The sequence below is a fragment of the Parasteatoda tepidariorum genome, chromosome 9, assembly GCF_043381705.1.
Source record: "Parasteatoda tepidariorum isolate YZ-2023 chromosome 9, CAS_Ptep_4.0, whole genome shotgun sequence".
In the NCBI taxonomy this organism is placed as follows: Eukaryota; Metazoa; Arthropoda; class Arachnida; order Araneae; family Theridiidae; genus Parasteatoda; species Parasteatoda tepidariorum.
The window spans coordinates 74,216,167-74,236,843 of NC_092212.1; the positions used below are offsets into that span (position 1 = coordinate 74,216,167).

At 30.8% G+C, this 20,677-nt stretch overlaps 1 protein-coding gene across 1 annotated transcript in view; it reads left to right on the forward strand.

Moving 5' to 3' along the window:
* Window positions 1-20,677, forward strand: part of LOC107439903 (uncharacterized) — a gene marked incomplete in the record, with an annotated part of 56,694 nt that overhangs the window by 25,945 nt on the left and 10,072 nt on the right. The window contains 5 exon segments of the mRNA XM_071185399.1: window positions 754-5,492; window positions 10,746-10,860; window positions 13,484-13,639; window positions 15,575-15,691; window positions 17,128-17,481. Of these exon segments, the coding sequence (XP_071041500.1) occupies window positions 936-5,492; window positions 10,746-10,860; window positions 13,484-13,639; window positions 15,575-15,691; window positions 17,128-17,481 (5,299 nt within the window).

The following is a 20,677-nucleotide window of genomic DNA, read 5'->3' on the forward strand; positions in this document are numbered from 1 at the left end:
AAAAAAATATTGTGAAAAATAAAAGGTTAATTTTTGAACAAATTTAGTATTTTTTTTAAGAAAAATTATTATTTTTTAATATTGCCATATTTATCCTTATGCAAAAATATTATTTATCAGTATTAAAAGCATATTTATATTTAAAGGATTAGGTATTCACTTTTGTTGTTCAATGAATTGTGGAGCTTCAAAAATTATAAACCTTTTCCTATTATGTTATATTATTTTCTTTTAAAAGTTATAGTAAATTGTATAAAAGATATCAAATATTTACTGATACATGTAATTATTATGTGTACAATGGTTACACCTATAGAATTTTTACCTTTTACCTAAGTTCAAGGTTTTGGACACTTTAAGACAGTTTAGGACAGTTTTACCCAGTTTAGGACAGTTTTACCCACTTTAAGACAGTAAAACCCACGTGTCCTGTCCAAAACCAGTTTAGGACGCTCAAAACCCCAACCCTGTAAATAATATTTTATGAAATACGATTAAAAAATATCAATTTCTCATTTATGAAGAAAAAAATTGACCAAAATGTCTTCCATGTGCAATTTTTTCCTTCAGAAATTTCACTTTGTATAATTTTGTGCTTATATGTTGCCGCAATCATGCTTGCAAAATATAAGCACAAAAGGTTCATGTTTATTGTATTTCTAATTTGTATTAGCATTAAGTAAAATAGTTAAAACATGTCAGTTCATTCACTTACATAATGCTATTTTTACAGTTTAATTCCTTTCATTTCAGGTATGTGTTTACAGATTATACAAGCTTTCACTATGTTGGAATAATAATCGAAAATAAGATGTTTCCACTTCAAAGAATGTCGATGATAGTGGAATGTCCATTTAGTTGGTCCTGAAGAGAACACCAGCTTTAAGATGTCAGACATAGAAGGCGACTGATTTTTTTTCTTCTAAATATATGAAATGGAAAAAAATGGTATTATGACTAAAATAAGTTCATGTTTCCCCGAAAATTACGCTTTCAGTAGACACTCATTTAAAACCAATGACCCCAAAATGTGCAAAGATGATGTTAACCCCGCATTATTTTGCAGCGTACCAGACTCCATTGTTGATGATAATGCAATGGATGTACAAGAATGCTCCGTTAGAACAATCACCAATAAAACCGATAAAGGAAGCAAACCTGATTTCAGTTTCAATGATAAAACCTTCTTTTCTTTGATTCATGGAAAACAGGGCAATGAATTCCAAAATGCGATATTGCCATCTTGGAATAATAACTCCGGGTATTCGTTTTCACAAAATTCGCTAGTTAACAACAACAAAAGCATTTCGAGTAATTCTTTCCAAGTTTTAGAATCATTTTCCACTCCCCGCAATCCTAATCCCTGCGAATCAGCTTCGAATAGCGTTCTCAACACTGATTCACCTCTTAGTTTTGTAATTGACGACGATGAGAGCAGTTCTAGCATTGAAGAAATATTCCACCCCAAACAAGATGATTTTGAAGAGATCAGTAGAAACTATGCTGCACGCCACGTTGTTCATTTGAGTACTGCAGCTGAAAAATCACCACCAAATCAAACACAACACAGTGAGGAGCGTAAAATCACCCCTATCTCCATAATTCCCGCCTCAGCCTTAAAACTTGTGGAGCATTCAACCCCTATAAAAGATCAGGTGACACCCGAACTTCCACCTCCTTTAATTTGCATAGATGACGACGAGGAATCCTGCCAAAGTTCAATCAAAGCAAATTATGAAGTAATCGATGTTGTTGATTCCCCTGAAATGCCGATTTTAACCCCTTTTTCATCCGATGATGAAGAAGTTCTGAAAATTAAACAAGAAGTCATCAGTGAAGATGAAGTAGAAAAAGCGGTTTCTAAGGAGGATCAGTTACTTTCTGAAGCTAGTGGAATGCGACAGCCTCAAGTTCTTCTACGGAGAATTTCTTTAGAGCAGTGTTTGCAATTCACGCCTGGAAGTAAAAACTCTTTTGCTGATGCGTCTTTGTTAAATAAAGCCAAGAATTCTTCCTTTGATGGTCCAGAAATTGAAGAAATCGAAGGTGTACGATTTTTCCAGTTTCGATCCAAGCAAGACATGGATGAATTTAACCGGAAACCAGAATTCGGTATCGAAGACCTTGATATGATACTTCCTACAAAAACGATGGATATAACTCAAATTAAGGGTTGGAGGGACAAGTATTTTGCATCTGAATCGCAGTTGCATTGTTTTCAACTTGATAGCAAGGAAAATGATTCCTTGATGTCGAGTTATACTTGTGAGAAAAAAGTACATGTGTGCCATGATGCCAGCTCTATGAATGTGGATAGCTCATTATGTGTGACTGATGAGGACGATTTTAAGAAATCGAATTTGGAAGACAGTAAAGTAGATACCAAATGTCTCAACAAATTAAATACAGAATCAAAATTTAAGTCTCAAAATGTTAGTAGTGAATCTAAAGATTTAAAGACTCAGTTGTCAGCATTTATTAGTGAAGATTTGGATAGCTTTTTGAAAACCAAATCAGAATTGCAAGTTAATTATTTACAGAGAATAAATCCGAATATTATGCCCATTCCACCAAATGCAGGTATTCTATCTTTGGGAAAGTTAAAGCAACCAGACAGACCTTTTCAATATCGAAACAGAAGATTTTTCCTGTATAAACCAAATCCAACGAATGTTGATGAGGTTAAAGATTCACCAAGAACTTCTGAAGTTAATGTTAGTTCGCCTGAAGTCATTTCTATGAATTCATCGGATCATAGTTCCAGTGACGACGATGATATTCCAGTTGCCAAATTGACCACTGTTAAAAGGAGAAAACTACGCCTAACTAGTTTGGACCTTGAGACATGTACTAAACGTCGAAAGAGTGACGAAAGTTCCGAGCAGTCCGAGAGACTTGTGCTCAGACTGACAAAAGAAAGTAAAGGAAGCTCAGAAGGTTATAAGATATCTGAAGGTTTTAACAAAAAATCTGATTTGTCTTCTTCGTCATCTTCCTCCGTTTCATCTACACCAGCATCATCACGTCCTCCATCACCTGCTCCACCCTCTTGTTCATCAGATGAAGAAGTCCCCGACGAATTCAAAAATGAGGGCAATGCTTCTAGTATCATTACAAGAAGCATTTTTGTTAAAAACGAGGAACCAAAACTACTGTCCGAATTTATAAAGAACCTAAATTTGTTAGGCACAAGCAAAGATGTAACTATGTTAGTGGAGTCAAATAAATCTTACTTTAAGGAAATTCCTATTTTAGATAAGACAACATGCAATGAAGCTCTCACTGCTCTTTTGTCTAATGATGAATTATTGCAGGTAAAGAAACCGAAGTCTAGAAGAAAACTTAAAACGTGGCAAAAGTATTTGCCTAAGAAGCTTACAACCAATCAAAAGCTAAAAATTTCTAAAACAAAAGAAGATAATCTGAATGCTGAAACAAGTGTAAACACTGCAAATATTAAAACAAGTGCATCTACAAATATTAAAACTACAAACAGCATCAAGAATACGAGGAAGAAAAAGCTTGATAATAACGTTATAATTGAAAATAATACGAGAGGTAAGCGATCTATTAAAGTCCCTCTTCGGTTTAAAGCAGGCGGTGATTGGGTTTCGCCAATTTTCGTCGATGATCCTAAAAAAACCCGCAAACAACTGTTAGAAGTTCCGCCTGTTGTCGTCGAGGACCCTAAGAAGACCAGAAAACAACTATTAGAAGTTCTTAATAAAGTAACAAACGACTCAAACAAACAACCTGAGAGCAGCACCATTAGGGAATCGATTGTAGATATTAGTACACCTTCCGAGCCGTGTTCCTTAATTCAAACTACCAAACAAAAATCACCCGGTGTGAAAGCAATCAAATCTGCCAAGGTAAATAATGTTAAGACACCTCCTAAATCTAAAGTCGAAACCCTTCAAAAATTAAAAAAAGTCCGAGGAAAAAAACTGACAGAAAAAAAAATTGAATTGACTAAATTTAAAACTCGTGAAGCAGAAACTGAACTAAGTTCTTCTAGTACTAGTTCTAGTCCTACTTCCAATTCATCGTCAGAAAGTGCAGACGAAAATGTGAGTCTGCTGAAGTGTACTTTTGATAACTTTCCTTATTATTTGCCTGCTTGTGCTTGCCTGCCTTGTTCAAGAACTGCTAGCTTTAATCATAAGTCAAAAGAATTAATTTGCTACAATGATCATTCATCCAAGTGCAGTGGATCCGAACCTAATCCGAATGCACTATTTAACCATACATTTTCCCATGAAGCAAGCGAACCTGTCAGACTTTCGATTCCTTGGAAAGAAAACGATTCTTCCGATTCTATACTGCAAATTTCGGAATCTATAATTAGCAATGGATTGCTTGTAAGCGAAGAGGTGAAAAACGCCATCTGCAACGAAGGCAGTTCTAGTGATATTAAAAGCAATAAAGATGCAGAAGTTGAAGAAAAATGCAACTCAAAGGTATTGCCCTTAGAAACGTTGCAACTGAAATCTTCTGACAACTCACCTGTAAGTGATAAGGTGGTGAAGCAGATTTCGAATTCTCAAACGAGTGTGTACAAATCACCTATGTATTTAACAAATGCTAACATACATCCTCTGCCTTCTCAGTTGCCAGTGCCTATATTACCTAAAACCTCGAATGTAATGCCTGTACCTATTATCCCTACAGCAAGTTCAAAAACAAGTTATTCCGGTGGTTTAGAATCCAACGTTATACTGCTTGTTCCGACTTATGCTCAAAAATCAACTTCTGACAATTCTGCTAATTGCACTCTTCAAAATAAACCGCCTGATGACCAAAGCTCTAAACCTAAGCCTACAATATTGCATCGAACACAATCTCCTTCCAATACCGAGTGCAACTCGCCAGTTAGTAGAGCAGTATTGAGAACTAATGTTCCTAAATTAGTTCAAGGAGCACACTTGCTGCGATTTGAAAATGGCCGACTTCTTTATTATCAACCTGAAAAGAAATCTAGTCCGATTGATAACTCCACTGGTGGTTCTTCAGTTTCTAATCCATCTGTGGAATCGAATATCTTGAAAGATATACTAAAAGGCGAAAATGTGAAATGTAACTATCCATTACACGATACCAAAGACAAGAAACAGACTGTCGAGGCAAAAGTTGGTGATAAGATTAATGATGAAATTCCTAAAAGAACTAACAAACGAGGTAGGACACGAAGGAAAAGTCCCATTATGAAGCGGTCATTGAATGATGGCGCCGATCTCGTCGTTGATGTAGAGACGGTGGATGAGAAATTTAATCCCCTTGAACAAGTATCATCGAATGATCGAGATCGGCTGCTTGACCCAGCCAAAGGTAACGATAGTGATTCCATTTTTACTTCGGACAATGCCAACGAAGTTAAAAGTTCGAAACAAAGACAAAATCAAAAGTATGCTTTGAGGAAAAACTTTGAAAGACTAAGAAATTCATCTGAGTTTTTCAAAGAGGCTTCCAGCTCTAAAGAAGTATTAGACAGGGTAAATATTTATTTTATATATTTAGCTTGCATTAATTTTTGTAATTTGTTTTTCAGAAATGCCAACAATTATGTATTTTATATTCGGCAATGAAATTGTGGAGAGCTTTTGAAGTAGATTTTTATTTTTTTAACAGCCTCCTACTTCGTTTCGTCAGTCCCACGAAAGGCGAAGTGGGGACCACCTAGATAACACAGCTTAGCTGCCTGCTTAAATTAATTTCTTTTGATTAATTTAATTATTTATATGAACTTATATGAGAGATTTTTGAAATTATGACCATTATTTCTAACACTAAGTTCTCATCAATTGAGCCTTGTTTTAGCAAATTACTTATTTCTTGACAAGGCAGAACGAAAACTATTAATATCTTCCAAATAAAGCATAAAATAGGGAAAGTACATAGAAAGTAGCTAATGTCTTTTTTTTTTTCCTCTTAATTTTTTTCACATTTCGATATTTTTAAAACTATGTTATTACGATACGCGAATTTCAAATTAGAGTTATCACTTTTTGAACTTCTCGATTTAACGACGATTCCATTACAAATCCTCATAAATCATCATTTTTTTTTCCTATTCATTTTCTTCAGCTCTATATCCATATGATTTTTTTAAAGTAGGTATTTTTAATAATCTAATATTGCGACCCCAGAAGTACGAATTTGAGTAATCACTTTTCGATGTACATGATTCAGTCATTAATTCACGTCGTTTTCTGATCATTATTATCTCTGCAGTTGTTTTACCTATTTTTTTTCCTGCATTTTTACATGCTCGTCGAAATTCCGATATTTTTAATACAATTTTATTACGATACTACGTTAAGTGAACTTCAAATTTGTGTAGTAATTTTTTGACGTACTCAATTCGCGACGATTCCGTCGTAGCCCTGTTCCGCTGTCTCTGGTTAAGTCGAATGAAACTAAGTTAAAAACGTTAGGACTAATAATCAAGAACTAATGAAGGTTTTATGTAAAATCCGTGCAAATTTCGACACGTATAACTTCATCTAAGATATATCTTTGAACCCTTATTGAGTCAACATTCATGAATGTTGGTCCAATAAGGGCCCAAATTATTTTGCTGCTAGGGGTGAGTAACGCTTCATAAAACGCAAATGCGAAGTAGTTTCCCATTCTCTGATAGTTGATTCAAAAATTTCGTCGCCTTTCGTTTTGAGTTAAGTTTAAACTTGCAAGGATATAGTTAAAAATGATTTTTATCATCATTAACGGTGAAAAAATTATTGTTGAAGAAATTTATAGCAGTAATTTAATTCACCTTTTGCGTACGTTGCTGACTTTTCATCCTAGGTACGTGCGCAAGATTTGAAGAGAAACGAGTAGCGCAATTTTCGCGTATATAGTTTAAAATGATAATTATATGTGAAAAAGTAATTTTGTGAAGGGTAATCCCTGCTCGTTTGTGTCAATTATTATTTTATTTGCATGTACAGATGTTCACGAGCAAAATCTATGTGGTTCCGCCGTTGAAAGGGCAGAAATACCATGCTTGTTTTTTGGTTTATGTTGGTTATGTATATGGATGTATGTTTTTTGGTTTAGTAAATTCAATTTATGTATATGGTTTTTACTCACCTCTACATCTGTATAATTCAAAAATTTATGTGTTACGTAATTTGTTACAGTTGAGCGTTATAAAAAGTTGACGAAATAAATAGAAAATCTGCGAATTTTCGTTTGTGATTCTCTAACGTTTTTTAAAATATTTTGTCAAAGTCAGAGTGACTGACACGTTGGCGTACGCAGAATTTTTTCAAGGGGGGTGTTCATAATTTTCTGAAACTACTAAAAGAAATTCGAGTCTGTAATAAAGCACTATTATTTCCCTAATTTAGACAGCTAGACAATTTTGACTTTTTATTTAGACAACATTGTTTAGTTAAATTTTGATTTGATTTTTTAAGTTTAAGAACATAATGTAATATCTTCTAAAAAAAGTCCAATGTCATNGTCCCTTGGCTTTTCGTCCAAATGAAACGAACTTTACTTTTCCCTTCCTTGGTGGTGTTTTTGCTTTACTTTCACTTGACTGACGTTTTGTCTAAGGGTCGTAGAGAAAGCGCCATGTCTCATCGACTGTTAAGATTTTCTTCAAGAAGCTGTCATCTTTATCAGCCATGTCAATCAAATTGCACATGTTTACTTTCACTTCTTTTTGTTCAGGTGATAACACTTTTGGAACCATGTGCAATCTAACACAATGCATGTTCCATCATGAAGAATTCTGTGGACACTCCCTTGTGAAATTCCATGTTCAGAGGCAATAGTATCAATGGATAATTGCTTATCCGCTAGCACGATTTCTCGAACGCGCTCAACATTTTCATCTGCGTTGGAAGAGAAGAGGTGACCAGTCCGAGGATCATCTGCAATGTTTGTGCGATCGAAAACCCTTATTCCACTCGTGCTCATCCATTTTTTTTTTTTTCATGGCATCTTTTCCACTTGCTTATTTGAGCATTTCGATCGTCTCGGGAGATTTCCTGAATTTTCTTCAGGAGAAACCAGAATTTTATGTTTTCGTGCTGCTCTAAAAATAACATTTCAAAGTTCGATGAATGAAAAATTAGCTTTGCCAGAAATGACCTGCAGCTAATGTCGTTAGTACCAGAAATAAATTTATGGTGACTGTGTGCTTTTGTTATTTAGTGCTGCCAAACGCTAAAAAAAATATTCCCCCACCAACGAGCACCCACGTGAATGTAGGCGACCATTTCGGGAAATTTACTGACTGTACCTCCTCGTAAGCAACCGCGTCACATTAAAACGCCTAAAATATCAACGTTTCAAACTTTATAATCTTCGTTATTTTATGACCTTCGTTGTTATATCGTGAATTCGGTTCTATTGCAATTTATTTACCTATTGAACATCCGCGATATATCGGAAAGCTACTTTCGTTCTTATCTTAAACAGATATCTTTTCCTGTTTCAAAAATGATTCAAAATAAAAAATTCTTTTAAAAATTGCGCTGAAGTTTTTTTTTATTTATTTTTTTTTATTTTTATTTTATTCCAAACAATAATGTTAATAGAACTTTTCAGACAAAATTAGATTCTTCTTCTTTAATGTTAACTTCTGGAGATAATATTAGCGCTCTTTCCTTACTTATTAATTATAATTTTTGAGTATTTTTTCTTTTAATTTTATACATTAAATTGCATCCTCTTGGAAAATCTATGTACCAAATTTTTAAATTTTTAGGTTCTAAGTCTTTTTAAAACTTAATAGAGTTATTTTAAAAACATATTTTGTTGCCAAAATTATTTCAATAGTAATTTTAAAAATCTTAAAATTTCAAATTTGGTTGCTTAATTACAGAGCTGTGGAGTAGTTAAGGAAAATGATCCACTCTGACTACTAAGAATTTTAAAGCTCACTGTAGTAATTTCTCAGAAGCAATATCTTCTTTATAGAGGACTTAAGATTCGATTTGATAAATTTCAGAACTGAGAATAGTCTTTTTGCAGTAACTTGAGAAGGAGGAAGAGCTGTTACTATTAGGTCAATTTCTTTTAACTTTTCAAGGCAGTAATTTCTCAGAAGCAGTATAGCTTCTGCAATATCTTCTTTGTTAGAGGACTTAAGATTCGATTTGATAAATTACAGAACTGAAAATAGTCTTTTTACAGTAACTTGAGAAGGAGGAAGAGCTGTTACTATTAGGTTAATTTCTTTTAACTTTTCAAGGCAGTAATTTCTCAGAAGCAGTATAGATTCTGCAATATCTTCTTTGTTAGAGGACTTAAGATTCGATTTGATGAATTTCAGAACTGAGAATAGTCTTTTTGCAGTAACTTGAGTAGGAGGAACAGCTGTTACTGTTAGGCCAATTTCTTTTAACTTTTAAGGATAGATTTGTTTAGGTGCCTTGCAATAGCTTATTACTCTATTTCAAGGGCTGTGTTGAAATCTTTTTTATTTTTTTTAATGTCCTAATAGTGGCGACGACNTTTTTTTTTTTTTTTTTTTAATATTTATTTGTCCTTTTCAATATTTCAAAATCTGACTCATCAATGGAAGATGATGAAAGAGACTCAGTTGTAATATCTGCAGTCTGAATACTCCTATCCACATTTTTCTAAGGAATCGCTTCTGACTCCTCTAACCCAAAAATCTATCCAACTCAGATTCCTTGACTCCAACTCCACAAACATGCTAAATTCGTATTGTAATAAATAAAATTTATGAAAATTATTATAAAATACTAGTTAATTAATAATTGAATGCATTGGTGTGTTTCTCTAAAAGTTTACATGAAAGAAGTAGAATCCTTTTTCTGTATGAAGAGAATACAATTGATTGTATGTCTCTGTAGGACTACTGTTATCACTATAAAAATATAGCAGTTTTTTTTAAAAAGTGCTTAAAGGTGCTAATTTTCAATTTTCATTATATAAAACCATGATCTTTAAATTAACTTAAGGGTCCATTCACTAAGAACATATTTTCATGTTGATCCTCAGAGCAGTCAAGAACCACAAAACTTCATGACCTCAAAATTTCCATCTCCCTTTTATTCATTTAATTTAATAAGGATAAGAATTAATTGAGTTTCCTAATCGTAAATTTTTATCTGAGGGATCATCCAATAATTGCGTATTGTTTTTAAACATTTATTTGAATTTATTATTTTTTTTTTTTACTTATTGCATTTTATTATTGTATTATTACTTTCAAAATTTCCAGTGCTCTTAATTCGTTTTAGGAAAATATATTTAGAGGCAAGATTTTATATAAGTATGAAGAGAGGGGCTTCAATATTTTAAATGCAGCAAAAAATCTTATGTTTTTCAGATTTGTCATTCAAAAATTCAAAAATACTTTAATTCATCTCTTAATGATTTGATTTAAAACAATTGATATAATTTTTTTTAATTATCACAGATTTATTTGCTAGGCACCTGGCAAAAACACTATTTTGTTACCAAAATATCAATTATTTTCACATAGCGTTTTTTGTAGGTAAGAAAAGTACAAAAATGAATACTCAATATTTTTATCAGGAAATTAATATTTTATTTTTGAAGAGAAAGCAGCTCTACAAGTTGCTTGATCATGGTTTCATTGGTATAACAAGAAAGATATTCACTCCAATCCAAATCTTCCTAAAGATTGCAACTAATTGCGAAAACATTTGATGTTTGTAGGTTCTTTTGTTCAATTTATCATAATTATGATTTTTATAAAATTTGAACTTGTTAGAAGTATTTATTCTGTTTTCTAGGCTTTGTATGCAATAAGGAAATATAAGAAAAGAGAACAAGCATTGCGCGTGATGAAGCATAGGTTACGAATACATAATACTCGCCTATTGGGAAAATTCCTACTCTGTTTGCAGGGTAAGTTGTGTTACTTGTTTCAATTTTTTATGATACTCATTTTGAATACCAGCAATGGCTGGTTGATACGAATTCCGCAACTGGCTTGCACAGACCACAGTGCTGACGTAAAATATCATCAGTGGTAGACTGATCATGGGTTATAGTTCCCTTGCCATCAGGCTAATACTTTGAAGTTTTCGTGGTTTTTATCTCTGTGTAACTCAAATGCTGATTAGTTCCATCAAGAAGTACTCTCTGATGGCAAATTTCTCCCGATACTTGATTCAGGAGTTCCCTTGCCTTCTGGATTGGGTTCAAAATTACAAGGCTATGGAGTTGAACATTGGGCTGTTCAACGAGGGTTATAAAATATAAAAAATTTATACCAGTAAGGGCTGTCGTGGCTCAGGGGATAGAGTCGCCTCCCAATGAAGTAAACCGGATTTGAATACCAGTGAAGGCTGGTTGATACGAATTCTGCTCGCGGCTCACACAGACCACGGTGCTGACTTAAAATATCCTCATTTGTAGGCAAGTCCCTTTGCCATTAGGCTAACAGTGGAGGATTTCGTTATTTTCCTCTCTATGTAACACAAATTCGGATTAGTTCCATTAAAAAGTCCTTTACGAAGGCGAATTTCTTCCAATGCTTGATCCAGGAGTTCCCTTGTCTTCTGGATTTTGTTCAAAATTACAAAGCTGCAGAATTGAACATTAGTAGCCGTAAACTCGAAAATGGATCGTCTGTTCAACAATGGTTATAAAATAAAATAAAATGATACTAGTAAAAATTAATCATTTCATAATGAAAACAAAATATGTGTGTATAACTGTGAATATGTGTGTATGAAATCAATTTTTTTTTACTGTAAGGAAATAACCCTTTTTTGGTATTTGTATGTTATGACTTTACATATTGTTCTTAATTATTAACCTGCAAAACAAAGAGAATATACCATCTCAAATTCAAAAATTAGAACTTGATCTAATAATGCTTAATTCTCTGCTTCTGCTTACTAATGTTTTTTTCTTCTTATTTGTCAATTAAAAGAAAAAAAATATCGTTTTGAGCTTTTATTCTTTTGAATAAACTTAAAAGAAAATAAATCTTTTTTGAATTATCAGTATCTTCTGATTTTTCATAACACTGCTCTTCGTGATTAACATGTAAAATGAAGAGTATAGTGTATAATAAAATAATGATTTTTCTTGATCTAGTAATGCATGAATATGAAATATCAATATGCTACTTATGCTATGTTCACATCATGTTAAGTCAATAAAAACAACAAAAAAATTTTTTCATTGTTTTAAATAAAGGTAAATTATTAATACTCTTTTGGGGAAATAAACATCTTTTTTCATTATTAGTATATTCTGATTTTTCTTAATATTGCTCTTGATAATTAACATGTAAAATCAAGTGAATATTATATAGTAAAATCAAAAATTAGTACTTGATCCAATAATGCTTAAGGCTGCTCTCTTACTGTTTGCTAATGCTACTTTTACCCTATGTCAAAAAAAATAAATGAATAAAAAAGTGGTTGAATATCTTATATTACAGCCTTAAGGGTTTAGTTTTCAAATAACTATGCATTACAGGGGTCTGTATAGAAGAAATTTGGGTCCGTTAACGGACCTTTCACAAAATATCTTTTCATAAAAACGGACCCTTTACAAAATATTTTAACTTAAAAACGGACCCTTCACGAATTTATTTATCTTCATTATTGTTTTGTTAATCAAATAAACCCTTCCCATGAAGGGGTGGGGGAAGACAGATGTAAACGAACTAAATTTTGTCTTCGGCAGACAGTTCTTCCTTTATTCGTCCGAAATGAATATTCTGCATTCAGCTTCAGCAGTATAGGCTAAATACCAAATATTTGTATGTTGCATCGCTAATTTAATAGCTGCAATTGCTGTTTATTTTTTAAAATTAAATTGTTTTAATTATAATTTTACAGTGTTGAGCATAATCTTGTATGTCTTTACAATTTAAAAACTCCTTGAAAAACTTTTTTTGCAATAAGGGACCCTATTTTCACAAATTCATAAAAGCGGACCCTGGTTGAAAGAATGTGACTTAATGTTTATTTTATATTCACAAATTACGAGTAATTTTTTCACAATTTTGACCTTGTGAAAACCTGACTTTTCACAAAACTGACCTTTCACAAAATGTCTGGACAGACCCCTGCAATATCAATAGTCTTTTGAGAAAATAAACATTTTCTTCTATTATTGATATATTCTGATTTTTTGTAATCTTATTCTTGGAAAACATCCTAAAAAATCCCGATCAAATAATCTCAAAATCTGAAATTAATACTTTATCTAGTAATGCTTAAGGCTGCTCTATTCCTGCTTACTATCCCTACTTTTAGCTAATGTTTAAGTCAAGAAGAAGAGAAAAACGTTCTAGGCTTTGAGCCTTTAGTTGTTGAATAAACTGTCTCGAATAACTCTTTTAGAAAAATAAGTAGTATTGCAGCCATAAATTGAAATTATATAGCATTTAAAAATAATGTTAGAACTAACAAATTTTAATTTTTATTTTAATTCTTATTAAGTTATCATTAAGTTACAGAAACTCTTTAGGGATATTTAGAATATCTTCATCTTCTCCTGATTTTAGGTATTAAAGATACAAACGTTAGGAATTTAGCTAAAAAGCAAGTTATCAAGAATCTAGCTCATGATTGGGTGAAACAAACGTTGATTCATCAGAAAAAATTTCCAGATGAACCTCCTAAAAAACGTAGAAAGGCATCCAATAAAGCTCCTGGCAGTGGTACTATATTTTTGTTTGATTTTGGTTTTAATAATTTAAGCTAAGAGAAAACATTTCTAGATATTTATAAATTACATAGACACAAAGAGATGTGGTTGTTATTTGAACTAAACAAAGCAGTATGTTGAATCATTTGAAAGATTTTGTGCTTATAAAATTAATGCAGGTTTTTAAGCATAGTTTGAAGGTATTTCTTATAAATTAAGTGACATATTTTAAGTCAATCAAAAATAATTTTTTGCGATGTCAACTAGAAAAGTTAATCGTTTATTAATTTATACACGATTTACATTCGGCAAGAAGTTTAGTAAATACCATTGTAAGAATACTTTTTCTTTGAATTTTGCATATTTTAAGGTTTTAATAGTTTTCCTAAATTTTGGTTTGCCTCTCTGAAGTTTTATAAGCTTTTAATTTTTTCAATTGAGGATTTTTTCAAACAGAATTTTCTAAACTAACATTAAATACTGGAGTATTAATAATTTTTAGTAGTAGGTAATATAAAAAATCTTGGAAAAATAGAGATTTGGGCAATGATTACTTAATTTTATATACCAAATCACAAGAATATGAATTAAAATTGATTTAGTTAAAAAGTTTTTTTTTCAAATACTTTTATATTCATTCCAACTTAAACAAAGAGATGAAAAATGTGACCATTACAATGTTAGTGACATCAGTGTATATTGATTATTTCAGTGAGAAATAACAATTATTTCCTGAATAACGAAAACTGTTCTGGATATGATTGTTATTGCGTATTTAGAATAAAATAAATAAGATCTTTATATTTTATCGATTCATGAAATGTTAAAAATATCATTATTAAAATTCAGTAAAAGCTTGACTATCCAGAAATTCTCAATGTTAAATCACTCTGTGTCTCTTTTTTTCTAATTTAACTTATTTTCCAGGAAATTAAATTGTAAATAAAAAATTTTAATAAGAAATCAAAAAAGAAAAAACATTGGAAACAAAATTGTCATAATTCTGTACTCTCATTTAATTGTTAATTGTTTAAATAATTTATCACTAAAATTCTGTGTGTTCCTTATTTAAGTATATGCTGGAAAGTATGCCACTCCTTAAATAAATAATCATTTCACAAATCAGAGTCTTGTTACTGTATAAAATAAGTCTTATTTAAACTTCTATTAAAAATGGGTGGGGGATTGCTTGAATGCTTACACCATATTGATATTTAATTCATATTCCTGTTAATAAAAAAAAAACATTTGTAAATTATTTTATGGTTTTATTTTTTTTATTACTTATTGTTTAAAAATTTATCACTAGACAAACATTTTTAACAGGTTTATAGAATTCAAGAAGATGCCTCAATGAAGCATGTATATGAGTTGTGTATATGAAGTTTTGTCCAAAATCAATTTTCCAAAACAAATTTTAGCTTTTATTTAATCTTGATTTTTAATCGTTATTACAATTAAAATATTCTGATTCATCTGAAGTTATCGTATAAGAGGAAATGCTACCTGCAATACAAGAAATTTTTTTAACCCTCGTAAAAAAATGGATAAAACAGCTCCAAAATAATTTTTTTGTCGTGTGTTTGAACAGACCAGCATTTATAACTGATCATTAAAATGTTTAAATATTAATAAAGCTTACTGTAGAATACTAATTATCTTAAAGATCAGGGGTAAGTCATAAAATTAAAATTGTCATGTAAGTGAGGATGTTTCATTAAGTATATAAGAATCAAGTAGTGATTTAAAAATTGAAATTTATTCTAAAAAATCATAAAGTTAGAAAAATTTTTTGAATGAAGAGACCCTTCGGATTTTGTTTCATATAATTTGAGAGATGTAATGGACAGTCAAAATTATATAAATCTCCATGTTTTCATGTTATTCTTACTATTGATAATACTGTTTTTTATACCTTTATACTTGTTAATCTTAACTTTTTCTTCAGATTATGAAGCTCACATGAAAAGTCAATCAAATGATTCTGCTGAAAGTAAAGCTTCAGCGACGAGCTCCATTTGCGTTGATGCCGTTCAAAGTGCAAAACCTTCTCTATCAATCGATGGTAAAGTCCTTTCTTTTTTTAATGCAGTTAATATAAAAATTTGATTTTTACCTGCAGGAAACTGTTTTAGCAGAATGACTCCTGAAATAAAAAAGCGACTCTGTCTGGCAAGTAGGGCTGTCTTAACTGGCTGAGAAGATTTATTAAATCTAGGTTTCTTTCAAGAAAAACAAAGTTTTTAATCTATAAAATTGTTGTGAGGCCAGTCTTGACATATGCTTCTGAAACTTGGACAACGACAATACTGTAAGAAAATTGTATCGCAATATTTGAGAGGAAGATTTTGCAGAGTATACTTATTGATGTAAATGAAAACATTAACTGGTGAAGGAGATTTAACTTTGAACTGTGCAAATTTTATAAACTACCCAATATTATTAAATACATAAAAACAAATAGAATGAATTGGATGGCCCAGGTGATTCGAATGAGTGATGACAATACAATATAAAGGATACTGCTTTTTAGACCCACTGGAACACGAAAGCGGGGAAGGCCGCGGTTGAGATGGGCTGACTCACTGGAATCTGATTTTCTTTGCAACTAATGAAAAGAATTGGATATGAAACATAAATCGGAAGTTTTTATGGAGAAATTTCCAAAGGAAGGAATTTGGCTGTCTGGCCAACTATGATGATGCTGTTTTTTAACATTCGTGATAGATTACAAGAAGTTTTTTTTCAATCTTATTTCTTGAATTTCATAATTATAATTTCGTTTAAGCTTATAACTTGTTGCAATTATTTTAGAGTGTTTGAAGTAACAAAATTTTTATTAACCATTTATAGGATTAGTAGTTCCTGATATTTCTACTTTTTTTTTTATTTATTTATTTATTTATTTTTTTTTTCGGTATTTCTAAAAATGCAATGTTCTATTTTCTAAGAATGTAGCTTTAATTTCATAATTATTTATTATAAGCATCTAACTTGCTGGAATTATTTTAGAGAGATCGAAGCAACAAAATTTTAATTGATATAATTAACGTGAATTACCCAATTAACTCTGAGCGCTAATTCTGACTTTTCCAAACTTGTAGATGTAGACTTTCCTGCATCAAAAAATCAGTTGCTGTGTAAGTGATGTGTGGCAGGAAAGTTCTGTACATTTTTACGTGGAGGCTCAATGCTTAGAATGTAAATTTTTAAAAGCTTTAATTCCTTTGAAGTTTTACAAGAATTATAATTCTTTTGAAACAGGAATTTTCCATAAATAAAAGCATTTCTCTCAAGTTTTCATCAGTAATTTCGTAAAAATCTATTTATTTTCCTTAAAATATATAGATTTTAAGGATAATTCATTCGAGTTTTCAAATTTTATCCTGATAAAAAAGATTCGCTTTGTTTTATGATTTAATTCATAGATTTAAAATTTAGCAAATGTATGTGACATGAATATACAATTTTTTTTTCTCTCTAAAATCTATCTTTTTGTAGTTTCACAGATGCAATACAATGTGGATATTGAGCCACAAATGGATTTTGAAGTTTCAGAAGAACCACAGGCTGATTTTGAAATGTTCAAAGACTTCCAAGTGGACTATGCTGCAAAAGCTAAAATTTCTAGGACCGAAAATAAAAAAAAATCTAGTGAAAAAGACACTAATTCTAACAAAATCCAAACAAGTGTAAATAGTATAGATAAACCTAGTGTAAAAAGAGAGATTCAAGAGGAAAACTGTAAAGAAGTTCTTAAATTACATTCTAGTCCTTCTAAAGAATTTAGAACTTCTGAATTTGAAAATAAACTAGAAAGTGTTTCAAGTACATGCCCCAGTCAAATATTTGAAGGTAAATAAATATATATCTTTTATTCTTGTATTTATAATATCTTTTTATATTTGTAAATTTAATGTTATCACTTTTCTTTTGTTAATGTTGCAAATTTTAATGAACATGTAGTTTTTAACAACAAACTTGTTATTTTTATATTATATTTGTTATTATTGTAGATATTTTTTAAATTATGCATGTTTTTAATTGTTATTTTGTCTCCAAAATTTACTCTCATTTAGTACATTATTAATATAGCATAATTTTAAAACTGTTCATTAATCTAAAATTAAACTCTGAGCATTTTATTTTGAAACAATGGTTGTAAAATTTTTGTAAGTTTGATTTTTTTTCTCATTTTTCTGTGCAATTAATTAATTTTATGTAGGAAAAACAACATGTATATTTATTAGTGCTTTTAATTGAATTATTCTTAATAATGTATTCTATTCAAATTATTCATTAAATTAAAATTTAAACTCAATATATTTTATTTTGGAAAAGTATGGGGTTATACTGAGGCCAATCCTGCATTTGATTATTTCACACTTTTTTCTGTTTAATTCATTAATGTTATGAAGAAGAAGGAAAAAAAACAAGTATATTTACTTATTTTAGTGCTCGTATTGAATAATTTAAACACCATTCCACACAAAATGTAAAAATAATTGATCTTCTGGACATGATTATCTTGCTAAGCTTATACTACACTAACATTTATAATAGACCCTGCATTTTGTGCAAGCAGTGAGGAAATGAACTAAAACCATTCAGCAAAAGTTCTTTCGTTGAAAAGAAAACATTTATACTTGATATTGGGAGGCAAGTGTGTTTTACAGTTCTTGTTTTGATGTGTTTATTGGGTACTTGCACTTCAAGAAGACCATGGATACCCACACACATGACCTATGATATTAGTGCTAGCTGATCCAGTGTTTTCACTACAACGCGAAAATCTCGCATATTTTTTTCTTTTCTCGCAATAAAAAATTATTAATGCGAGAAGTTCGCGCACTCTATTAATCAATTCAAAATGTGTGAAAAATTTCGTCTTTTGCCATTTTGAATAAAATCTGTTTCGCTTTTCTTCCTTGATCTTTCATTATTTTGAACATCGGTCCGGTCCTTGTTATCTTTCAGTATTGTTCAGAACCGGTGCGAACAGCTGAACACCTACCCCAAACCACAGAACCCCTTTCAGAACACATTTCTTTGCAACCACGTGTTCACCGTAGGTAACAGGGTTGCCACTCCACAGGAAGAACAGGGAAAACCTGGAAAATACAGGGAATTTAAAAATCACCTAAAATAACAGGAAAAATACAGGGAATTTGGATTTTTTTCTTTACAAACTGGGAAAATACAGGGAATTTTGTTTCTATCTTTTGTCTTTTAAAAAATGGTGCTTACTCAAAGCGTAATCTATAGGATATTTAACCATGATATTTCAGCTATACTAAACTATTTCATTTACTATAGCATTATTTAAGTATGTTCAGCTGTTTTTCTTGCAATTAAAACTAATATATATAGTTAGCTCACGCAAGAGCTCAGTAATTGTTGTTTCCTCTTAATATATCGCTTATAATAATATGTACAGGGAAAACACAGGGAATTTTTTTTTCAGATTTGAGTGGCCACCCTGGGTAAGGTTTCTTCATGTAAGACGTTTAAATTTTTTGTGCATGAATGTAAATACCTTGTTAAGGCGACATCTTCTACTCCGTAGCGGACAAATGAAAATGAAACAAATGTTGGTAGAAACGATCAAAACGAAATAAATACGGATATTTTTCAGCCAAATAAATATAATAGCTGATTAAAAAGTAGATATAGAACATTTTCCATATGATGATGCAGCAAAAATATTCAATTAGAAGATGTTAAAAATGTATTATAATTAAAGAATTAATTATTTTTTTATTAATTATAAAGAATAATTAATTTTTTTTCCAAGTCTATTTTGTGTTTTTTTAATTTTTAGATATCTCACTTAATTTTTGAAATCTCACCCTGTTTTTGGGAAAGGGTGAGAAATTCTCTCCCTTTTATTTTCTATAATGAAAACACTGTGATCGTTTATAAGCAAAATGTTGTGTTAAAGTTGGGCTAAGTTACTTCATATAAGTTAGAATGTCGTTTAAAGTGAAGCTAATTAAATACAATGCTGTATCGCACATCAAATTTGTTGAAATCTAATTCCATCTCGTCTACGTTTTTTACTTAACTTAGATTTATTATTTGTTTAAGTATTTTATTGTAACTGTGATATACTATTGTTTTGTGTACCTGCCAACTTTGATGCATAATAGGTTGTTTATGTTCTACATGGCTTCGAGCCCATCTTCACGTTTTAATGAGAAATATATAGTGAAGGAATTGAAATCTTTGTGAAAGAATATAGAATATGTCACTTAAAAGAATTGATACTTGGCGTGCTTGGCTTACTCGAAATAGAATGGAAAGAGCAGTTGCTAATGTAAACAAATGCCATGTTTCAGCAACCAATCAAGATACCCACACTAAGTCGCTTGCAGTTATCCTATTGTTATTATGAAGTTTGTTGCTGTATATATATATAATTTTTTACGGCTTTTAACATTAGAGATAAATTAGTTTTATTTAAATAACTCATAACTACACTAAATAAAAAGTCAAAGGGTTTGATCAAAATAAGTTTCACTGTAACTTTGAAAGTTCTATCAGAATTTCTTTCTCTAGTTTCAGATTAGATTTGTGCGGAATCTTTCTATTAACTTGATAACATTTCATTGCTTACCAAAATAAATTCCTAATAATTATGGCACTGAACTGTCATAGTCGGGAACTATTCCAACCATAAATTTTATATTTTTTGTCAATAATTATGTTTTTGAAGTTCAGTTGTGAAAAAGAAAATTATTCAGATTTCCCATTTCATTTTTGACAAGCATTTATATGGTAAAAATAATTAATTCAATAAATGAAAAGCAAATAATATTTTTAGTAATCTTGTGAAACTCCTAGAGTTATTGCTATTTCTCATAATTAGTTTGAAAACAAAGTTCTAGTTATGTTATTTTGAAACTATTTTATACATCAGATACTATATTTTCTATATCCTTTATGTTAAACAGGTTATCCGCGCACCTGGAAAGTCATGAATTTTGGTATTGAACAAAATTTGTCATGAAATGTCATAATTTTAACTATAGGGGAAATTCACGTCATTCTG